General features: G+C 40.5%; 1 protein-coding gene across 1 annotated transcript; it reads right to left on the bottom strand.

The window, feature by feature from the left end:
- Positions 1-1,148: 1,148 nt before the first annotated feature.
- On the bottom strand, positions 1,149-10,344 carry cfap96 (cilia and flagella associated protein 96). Its single transcript, XM_033633769.2, has 8 exons — positions 10,234-10,344; positions 9,857-9,965; positions 7,199-7,418; positions 6,900-7,037; positions 6,350-6,425; positions 4,873-5,058; positions 4,558-4,721; positions 1,149-1,333 (listed from the first exon to the last, which is right to left on the bottom strand). Exons 2-8 carry the CDS (start codon positions 9,954-9,956, stop codon positions 1,279-1,281), a joined length of 939 nt encoding a protein of 312 aa, XP_033489660.2. The 5' UTR covers positions 9,957-9,965; positions 10,234-10,344; the 3' UTR covers positions 1,149-1,278.
- Between the last annotated feature and the right edge of the window lie 552 nt (positions 10,345-10,896).

The following is a 10,896-nucleotide window of genomic DNA, read 5'->3' as shown; positions in this document are numbered from 1 at the left end:
TCCTCCAGCATGTTCTGGATCTTCCCTTAGGGCCTCCTACCAGCTGGACTTTCCTGGAACACCTCTAATGGGAGGTGCCCAGGAGGCATCCTAATTAGATGCCCAAACCACCTCAACTGACCCCTTTCAACGCAAAGGAGCAGCGGCTCTACTCCGAGCTCCCTCCTGAGCTCCTCACCCTATCTCTAAGGCTGAGCCCAGCCACCCTACAGAGGAATCTCATTTCAGCTGCTTATATCCGCAATCTCATTCTTTCGGTCATTACCCAAAGCTCAAGACCAGGGGTGAGGGTTTGGACATAGGTGGACTGGTAAATCGAAAGCTTTGTCTTGCCTTTACATGATGATCTAGTGTAGTGCCAGCATCACTGCTGAGGCCGCGCCAAACTGCCCATCCAGCTCATACTCCATTTTACCCTCCCTCATGAACAAGACCATGAGATTCTTGAACTCTTTCACTTGGGGATGCAACTCCCTCCCAACCTAGAGGGGGCAACCCACCGCTTTCCAGCAGGGAAAGACCGTTTAGCAGGTTGCATATAATTCTTTATATAAAGATACAGTAACTTGCTTGTTGTGAGTTATGTCATAAATTATGTAACAGTATCCAACCCTCTTACACTGTATCTACCTGTAGATCATATGAATCAGCTACAACATGGAATAAGTTGAATATACTCATAGCAAGCATTGCAACACATTCTCACCTTAACTCGCCAAATACTGCTGAAACCAAAAGATCCATTAAAATACAATTTCACACATAGTGTTTGTGGTGTGTTTAAGAACAACGTTTAATAGAAGACATGAGGCGACACAAGGCAACACATCAGTCAGTGTCAATCAGCACTAACTCTCTGACCTCGAGGACCAAACAACCATCATCCAGTTCTTTTGAAAAGAACATTGTAAACAACTTGCATAGACATACTGTTGTACTGATCATGGGTAATTCTTCTTTTCCATAAAGTCTCATTGTAAAAGCATCCTGTCACACAGTGCAAGACCAAAGTAACTTCTCAGCTTTATTTGATCTCTTGTTTGTTATTGGGTGCAACATCCATTACAAAGATACCCGAAAGAGAAAATGAAACAAAGATGCAAAACAAAAAACACTTTCCAATTGAATTAATCCTTTGATCCATCTATATAAATAAATTTTGTGATAAACATTTTTTAAAGCATTATATCTGTATGAATCCTGTGGCCGATAGAAAAAAACACAGAAGTAGTAAAATAACTCAAGTCAGCCAGTGCTGGTGCAGTATGGGTAATGAAGTCAGAAGGTCATCACAGCTGGAATGGTTGAGGTGTAGTTTGCAGAGTTCACACTCCTGAAAAAGCAGAAGAAAAAACAAATAAAAAAGATTTAGCTCAGTGTGTGTCTTTCTCTTTATACTGACTTTTTGCACAGTTTTGACTATTTATCTTGCAAAAACTGGCAGATTAAATTACAGCTCTCCTCAGAGACTCTGATACAATACCATACCACATTTAGTTCAACTAATATTGTCTTTAAAATGTCAAAGTTATAATGTATCAAAGACTAAACTTGAATTTTATTTTTACTCATTTATTAATTTCAAGAACAAAAATCCTTAACATTCAAGTCACACCACAGGTACATCACTCTATGATCAGGGCCAACAAGTCAACTTAACGAAACAACAACACACATTGTTTTTACATTTACAATGACACACACAAATGCTTTTTGATCTGAGGCCTCAGTCAGCAGGAGCACAAAAACAGCGTGGTTCGGAGAAGATCATGGTTTAGGTTACAGTTAGCTAACTTTTTTAAAGTGCTGGTGGGAGGTCTCTTCTTTGAGAAGCAAACACATGGCCAAGGGCAGAAAGCTGCTAAACCCTGTGGCCAGCTCATCAGGCAAAACCACCTACTGCCATGTCAGAGGGGGGGAATTTGGGTTTAGTTCGGTTTTTTTTTCTCCTTCGTATTAGTTCTAGTTAAACGTCCATTTTGTTTTCCCCTTTTTATGTTAGATGGTTTGGGCAAGCCACTATATGTGTTCCCTCATGTTTCATTTTGTTAGGTCACTTTGTTTAGTTAACACTTTGTTTTGTTGCTGTTAGTTTGAATATAGTTCTATGTTGTTGACCACTTGCACCACTTTGCATCTTTTGGGTAAATAAAAACCCTATTTTTCCCAACACACTCCTGTTTTCCTCATTGCCTCACTGCTTGGTCCCTGACGTGACCCCTTGTGGTATGTTCAAGAAATGGTGAGAAAAGAGAATCAAGTCATGAACAATGGAAACGAGATCATATTCAGAATGACTGTAGAGAGATGACAGAAAAATGTACTTCTAAAAAGGGAACAAGATACAGGACTAACAAGCCATTAATCAGGATATGTCTGATCATCCACTTTATACCAACAATACACCCTATACTGAAGTCCATCTGAGAATAACTTTTACATGGTTACGGTTATCCTCTCATAGACTGTGTGTAGAAATGGGGAGGTGGAGCCGCACACCACCAGAACAACGTGTGTGTTGCTGTAAGACTGGCATACAAAATGAAACACATATACTTGTGTGTCCTCTTACACAGGATATCCGTGAGAAATATGGACATGAAATGAACTGAACTAACTCTTCATGAACACTAATAAAAGAATATTAGTCATGTTGCACGCATGTCATGCGGTACTTGAATACCAGCAGGCCTCTACTGAATGATGGGACTCTGTGTTGTTAGGTGTATTACCTTTTAAGGTAATTAGGTCCTTATGTGTATCCTGTTGGATTTCTTTGGAGTGCATGTTAATGACATCAGCTGACAGGAAGTAAACATGGACCCAGGCTGTTGTTTAGCAGTGCAATTCAGATCTACAACACACTACTTCCTCTTTTGCTCACAATAGACAAAAGTCATAATTCATATAGCCTGGATTTTATGGGGAACCTAGTGGTGCATTTAGCAGCTAAAGCGGCTCATTCTCATCTCCAGGTGGGGCGGCTGTGGCTTAGGAGCTAAAGTGGGTCGTCCATTTATCTGAAGATCGGTGGTTCGACCTCTGGCTTCACCTGTCCACTTGTTGAAGTATCCATGGGCAAGATACTGAACCCAAATTGCTCCCGATGGCTGTGTGTGATTGCCTATGGGCCCGTTTCCACCGCAGGAACTTCGGGGTAATTTTACGGGGCCGGGGCCATTGGTGCATGTCTCCACCGCAGGAACCACCCCCGAAGGACAGAGTTCCGAACTTTTACAGGTGCTAAACAAGTCCCCGCCTTGGAGTAGGCACTCAGAACGGCCCTGAAAAACTCCTGGGTGGGGCTTGGGGTTTACTTGGTGCTGATTGGATACACTCAAGGTGGGATGTGACGTCAACAGAAAGCGGCAAAATAGCCGGCATTTTTAAAACTCAGCAGACGAGGGTTAGCTCGTTCATAGCTTCCACCGCCATGTAAACGAAGAGACACGCCAGAAACCCAGCAACCACCTCAGCTCCTTCCATGTTGATTATCGTCTTTCTTATGTCTGCTTTCTTCTTCTTACTTCTGCTTCGTACTTCTGCTTCTTCTCCTTTGTTGTTGTTCTTCTTTGTTTGTTTCTTTGCTGCGTCACCCCGGTCAAAATGGTCGCGCAACGAATACGTCACATCCAGAGCCCAGTAACTTTACAGGAACCTTCCTCCTACTCCGCCCTCTCAGTGGAGACACGGTGGTTGAGAGGGCCGAGCGAGAGGACGTTCCTGTAAAGTTCCTGCCCCCCAAATAGTTCCAGGAACTTCTTCAGTGGAAACAGGCCTTATGACTTGAACTGAGTAGCAGGTGACTCCGCCAAAGGGTATGAATGTGTGCATGAATGGGTAAATGTGACATGTAGTGTAAAAGTGCTTTGAATGGTCAGAAGTCTAGAAAGGTACTATACAAGTGCGAGTCCATTTACAATTTACCAGGTTGTCAAATAGGGAAACTTTTTCACGACCCTTGGCAAGTGATGCAGACCCCGAATGGCACCATTCAGCTTGCTTATGAGACGCACCAGGCTTTCAAGTAACTCCAATGAAAACCTGTCAGTGGCAATATTTGACACTGAGAGCAAGTGACATAGTAGAAAGAGCAAGAAAGTCTAAGCTGGGTGGGATGGAGGGAAGTGGATGGGTAAACAAACACAGGACTTTCATCCATAAGATGGTTGTTCCTGTCCCACGTTAAACTTGTCAATCTTGTTTTAACGTAAGGTCATGTGACTTATTTATGGGCAGCACATCACTGACGTTATGTATTTATGTTGTGACATTACATTTACCAATAATACTGTAACAAACATACTTATTTTAAACCAAACCATGATCTAGTAGTAGAAGTAGATTTGTGGCCAAAAAGTCAGTTAATGCAGCTTCAGAATGAGACAGTTCCACTAACTAGAAATGCCCTCCAAAAGGATGCTGCCTTAGATTTGTGACCTTTACTGTAAATAAGGAGAAGCCATTGTGATCTCTAGAGGGTGATTTATGTCACTTGAAATCCCCCCATGTGAGAACAGAGAAAGGGAAGATCAATAATAGAGACAGGGATCAAACCTGTTGACATTGACAGTGATGATACTCTTGACAGGTATGCTCTTAGGACCAGGTACAGGACGGAAGATTGGCTCTTGCTTGGTTGGTTTGGAACGGCGAATGACGTACAGATCTGCAGAATGTGAGGGATAAGTGCCAAACGTCCCCGCTTTCATTCCTCCAATCTAACACAAGATACAGTCACACACACACCCAGATAAATTATTAAAAACAGACATATGTCAGATCAATGTCACTGAATGGTAAGCAATTGATTTTTCACTCAGACATTTGCTTCTAACCCTGATGTGTTGCAGCAGACAGAGGGATAATCACCTTTTTGCTGGGGGACGACGGCTTGAAGGGAACTGTGGAGACCTTCTGTGCAGCTGGGAGGGACTTGTTTGCTGGTGGGGGTGGCTTGTCAGAGCGATATGGATTACCTTGGAAGTAATCTCTGGGGTGAAGGTTGAGTTTAAAGGGGCCATCTTTTATCTTGGAGTGATGGATTGCTGCCTCTTTCTGTATAGTGCACACAAATACAAACGTTTGAAATTCAAAACTAAAGAGTTGTGCAGACAGTTATGAGACAGGAGTCGATGGTACTAGTAGCCCATGTTTTTTGAACATGTATGTTAAGTTAACTGACTATAACTGAACTCATTACCCTAGAGAGCTTTATTTTCCATCTTTAATATTTTTTAATAGTGTACAATGGTGACCAAAATGCTAGGAACTGGAGGGAGAAAACAGAGAGAAGCTGTGAGAGTTGTTGTGACTGGCTAGTGTCAGCCTGGTGAGCAAGTAAACAGCTCGCCAGCTACAGCAGTTCATCAACTGGCCCTGTGAGATGTCACTATAGGAGACACTATATATAACTTTTACATAGTGATAAGAACCACCTGTCTTGTTGTGTCCGCACCATAAGAACTAGGAACAATCATAGTTCTTAAAGCATAATTTTGAGGGACTTTTTTTTAGCCATGTAAACAACAAAAAACACAAAACCCAAACAACAGCATGTTATGTAAAAAGTGGGGGAAAAAACACTGAAAAAGTGACCAACAGTAAAGTCTAGGGATTTCTGAGCATATATGTGATGGTGGAACTACAACACAATTTTGACTTGTCAAAGCAAAAGTGATGTTGTTTTACCAACCGCTGGGTGGCTTACAGTACATCACTTCAGCATTCCTATTGGCTATGTGAATGCAAACAGAAAAAATGCCCTTGAGGGTACAGTACGTAGTTCTCTGGGGAGCTCTCCAGTGGGCAGTTCCTTGCAGGGAGGTCCCAGAAATTTTGATCCAAAAACACCTTAAGGCCCTAACTTATACAGGCTAAACTTAAAAGGTTTTCTCCTTATCTTGGTCTTATACTTAAGGAATCCCTTAAAATTAGAAACCATTGCACAAAGGACTTAAGGTATCACAAGCTTGAACAAAAGCAAAAAAATGGTTATCATTGAAACTAATATTTTACCACTGTAAAATCTTTCAATGCAGTAAATGCCTTAACATTTTTACTTCACTAAGGTAACCCTGTTAGGGATTCTGTGCATCACCCTTAAGTCATACTTAAGGAGAAAACTTAAGGTGTTTTGTGCAACTGGCTTCTGAACATCTGAATGTGCTTGCTTGTTGCCCCATCTGACTTCTTCTGAGAGCAGTCACTGTATTTCCAGATGTTAGCAATTTCAGTAATTTGGTGAGTAGCCTACAATGTTAACATAACCAACAGAAATGATGGCCCAAACTAAAGAAGAAAATAAGGCCCAAAGGTGTAACACTAATCCAGAAGCGTCTTGTGTTACCTTCATTGCTTCTTTGGCTCTGTTATAGGGGTCTGAGGCATACAGCTCAATCTTGGACAGTGTCACATTGGGATAGCTGCAGGAGATAACGTGGTATTTACTTCAGCTGCAAATATTGTGCTATTATCATGAGTTAGCCATAGCATCCTTGTCACAGAGTATGTTTTTAAGATAAAAAATGAGTGCAATTCAAATATTTAAGTCTAAAAAAAGATCACAAAATCCTAGTGTCAAGTCCCTCTCTGTACAATGTCTGTTGCACAACACTGCTCATTGTCACGAGGACTGTGACACTATGATAATTACATATTAGGATACATTTCATAACAGATTTATCTTCCCAGAAAAGCTTTGGGATTTGATTCATGTGATTGCTAGTTATTAGAAGCTGTCCTACAACAAATAATTCATGACATGCAAATCTTCAAATATTTGAGTTGTATGTAAAAATGCATTTACACACTCTGGTATTGTAGTTGTTCCAGGGTATAGAGAACAAATAGATTACATTATGATGTGCTTTAAACTAGAAAGACTTCTTGCCATAAACCTGTAACCACTGCCTTTCTTGGGAGGTGAGGTGACAATGTTGCGTCCAGGAGCGCGATTGACTTTCCGGGTGACTGAGAGTGGACTCATGGATTCAACCGGTCCAGATAGAGTCCCATAGTAACTACCTGAACCACAGCTGGAGGCAGAGAGAAATGAAGGAGACATAAATACAACACATGAGTAGATGTAGGAGTATGTGGTTTTGGAACAGGATAAGAACATTTTTGTGCTATTTTTGTGTATGTTACTGTTTGTGTGTGTGTTCTCTGTGGTGTGTTTGTGTGTGTGTTCTCTCACGGCTTCTTGACTCCATTACAGGGCAGGAACGCCTTGCCCAGGTTCTTTTTGGCCTGCTGGATGCGGTTCTGTCGGGCAAGTTTCACCGGGTCACTCAGTGCTTCACGTTCAAATACCCGTTTGAAGGATTTCTCAAAAAAGCCGTTCTGCAGGGCACATCGTTGTTTAGCCACACCCGCCTGCATCTGTCGGCTACGATAGGCCGACTCATTAAATGGACCTGGATTTAGAAGGAAGACGTCACATATTTACATGCACCCTGCAATATTTTTGATGATCTCTATAGAGTGATGCATCTGTGTCACCACACGTATGAATGTAACTTTGCTAGAATGTAGCTAATACGTGTATACAATGTCTGTTTTATGTTTGTGTCATCATCAAAAGGTGAGTTCGCCCATATCACCAAAATCATATTTAGTGCCAGCCCCATCTCATGGAAATATATGCACTAAGTCTTAACAATGCATCATGTGGTGGTGGTGGGTATGTAATATGTTACAATAACAATGCCAGTGCAGAGTCAATGAGGACCATTTTTTGTATTTGGAAACACAAATTAAGAGCCAGAAAATTCACATAGCATGGGTGCTGGATGGGTCAAACAAACATGGACTTTCAACGAGGAGACCACTGTTAGTCAGCGTAGCTACATGACTTTACAGACTTCATTTAACTATGCAGAGTACTTTATGTAGATACTTCACATAACCATGCAAAGTATCTAAGCTTATGTCACTCACATCCCATAGTTATTTAAAATCAAGCCATGTTCTTTTCCTAAACTTGAAGTATGTTTCTTGTTCTCTAAACCTACCCTAACTGAGACTGTTTCACACCAAAACTTTGACTGTTTGAATTGGCATTGTTTTCGTGTTGTCAGCATGTAATTTTAAGACATTTTGTGTCCACCACCACCTAGCTAATGCACTGTTAAGAGGACATGAAACTGTGTTAATATTGCTCTTGCTTACTACTTGCCATGCAGGCAGTTATGGGTTTTATCTATTGAGATTTTCCAATAAAAATTACATGTAAAAACTGAGCAGCAGAATGTCTTTCCAGAAACAGTGTACCAGTTACTCTGGACAATTTACAGACTCGTGATGGAGAGTTTAGAACCATATATTATAGGGATGTAACAATAGCAAAAACTCATGGTACAATATTACCACGATAAAAAAATCCACAATACGATATATATCACGGTATTTAAAAAACAAAACAAAGCCAGTTTTGGGTGGTTGGAGGAACATTTTCCACCAAAAAGAAGATGGTTGCTCATTTTTCCATTGAGGAAGTGCATTTGAGATCAGAGCTGCCACACTGTCAGAAACACAGCCTCTGATTGGTCAACAAGTCAGAAGCACTGCTTCTGATTGGTTGACAGACTCAACCCAAAGACGGTGGTTGTGAGATAGACTCCTGCAGGCAGATCAGCTGGAATAGCTCTGCTTCAGCGAAACAGAACATGTTCAGATAACGGTACATTTGACATCCCATTCATTTCCCTTGCCCGATCAGACAACTGCATGAGGCCTACACTACTCTGAACACAGAGTTTACTTCCTGCAGGTAAGCATTAATGTCGAGCCCTGGCAATTTTTGACAAGGAGAAATAACACAACGTAGCTATAGACGAATTCGGCGAGCGATTTGTGTATGCCGCCATCTTGCGGCGGCGCCATTGCTGTGGTGACTTGTGTCAGTCATCAATTCATTATGCTGTCATTGTGAACTGACTCTCTACAATGACAGCATCATGTATAGCTGGATTGATGATGTTAGACGGTGGCCTCCGGTAACTGATGAAGGTATCTTAAATGAGTATCGATATTAATATAGAAATTAATCATTTGTTTGAGCGATAAGCAGGAAAGATTAGAGTATTAGGGAGATAACAGACTGTATCATTAAACAATGTGTAATATAATATTAGCATACGTTACGTGTGCTGACGTTAGCAAACTAGCAGCTTGACATTTAATCATTATAGACAGGCTATGTGACTAAAAACAACAACAACAACAACAACAACACGTGTTTGTGTTTTGTTTTAGGTATTCAAGAACATTTTATTGATCGCCTGGCCTCCGATGACCAGAAAAACGGCAATCTCCCTATTACTCTAATCTAATCTACTAATCTACTCTAATCTTTCCTGCTTATCGCTCAAACAAATGATTAATCTCTATATTAATATCGGTACTCATTTAAGATACCTTCATCAGTTACCGGAAGCCACTGTCTAACATCATCACTCCAGCTATTCATGATGCTGTCATTGTAGAGAGTATAATGAATTAATGACTGACATGTCACCGCAGCAATGGCGCCGCCGTAAAATGGCGGCATACACAAATCGCTCGCCGAATTCGTCTATACTTGTGAAACATGTTATCTCGTGGTAAATTTCATCGAAGTCCCACAACAATATTGAAACATTTTATTATCGTGATATCGCAACATTTTATTTATTGTTACATCCCTAATATTCCCCCAAAGAGGATGGTCTGTGGATTGCTACCTGCCACTAATGTATCTAAAAGGATTTGTTTTGTCATTTAAGAAAACTTGTTAATTAATTCTCATCACATACAGGTATATATATTTTTGTGAATTAATTCTATACTACACTATATTCTATACTATACTTACGGCTGGTGGGTGGGTTGTACTTGTCTCCTACAGAGATGTAGCTCATCTCTTTAAAGACCCCCACACGCTCCATGTCACTTTTCCCATCACCTGACGGCATCTTTATACACTGGAGACACACAGAGGAGACACACACACACACACACACAAAAAATCAGGATGTGTATCTTTTAATACAATGCAGTGTAATGCAACATCACCATGGCCTCAGAATGACCAGAGTTTCATAAAAGACAAATGAATGTACTGGTTAGTGAGTGTGTAATCCTGTATTAAAGTATAGCAAACTGTAAGCTGGACAATAAGGAGGACATTTGATGTAAATACACGTTACAAACACACACTTGGTTACACACATACAGATACAATAAACATACCTGTGGATGACGGACTAATTGGAGGCTGTCTTATTGAATGTCAGTGTCATTAGACATCTATCTATCTATCTATCTATCTATCTATCTATCTATCTATCTATCTATCTGTCTATCTGTCTGTCTGTGTCACTATGTAACTATAGGATACAACCTCTGTGTCTGTGTATACAGGTTGGTTACCTTGGAGAAGGGGAAGTAAATAAACTTCGTCAAGCAAGAAAGATCCTTCCTGGAAGTAAGGCAACATTGCCTTCAAAATAAAAGCACAACATTTTTTTGATGAATTAAAAATTATCTAAAATATATTGTTTGTGGGAATAAACGACTGGACTTGTGAAATCTTGCATTACAATCTACCAGTTGTCGTTTTTAAAAAAGAAAAAAGAAAAAGAAAATCAAGCTATGTTTGCTGGATGTCTTTAGTTTAATCATGTACTCTCTTTTGAATTACTTAGGCACGCAATGCTCTTGGGCCTGCTGTAATTGTAATGCTAATGTATATTCTACATGTCTGCAGTTTCCTTATTATCCCTGTTGAAATACTGAAATTTATCAGTGTGTTTCTTTCAGTGTTTCATGTGGGTAGAGGACAACACAAAAGAGGGAAGCGTGCTCCCACTAATCCAATAGAAATGAATCAGTGGACTGTTTCACCAGCATCAT

The sequence above is a fragment of the Epinephelus lanceolatus genome, chromosome 7, assembly GCF_041903045.1.
Source record: "Epinephelus lanceolatus isolate andai-2023 chromosome 7, ASM4190304v1, whole genome shotgun sequence".
In the NCBI taxonomy this organism is placed as follows: Eukaryota; Metazoa; Chordata; class Actinopteri; order Perciformes; family Serranidae; genus Epinephelus; species Epinephelus lanceolatus.
This window is presented reverse-complemented; position numbering and strand designations above follow the sequence as displayed.

Coding starts and splice junctions, on each gene's coding strand:
- cfap96 (XM_033633769.2), bottom strand. CDS start 9,956: ATGCCGTCAGGTGATGGGAAAAGTGACATGGAGCGTGTGGGGGTCTTT. Junction 4,722..4,872: donor CGTCGTCCCCCAGCAAAAAG/GTGATTATCCCT, acceptor ATCTTGTGTTAG/ATTGGAGGAATGAAAGCGGG. Junction 1,334..4,557: donor ATCACTGTCAATGTCAACAG/GTTTGATCCCTG, acceptor CTGCTTTTTCAG/GAGTGTGAACTCTGCAAACT.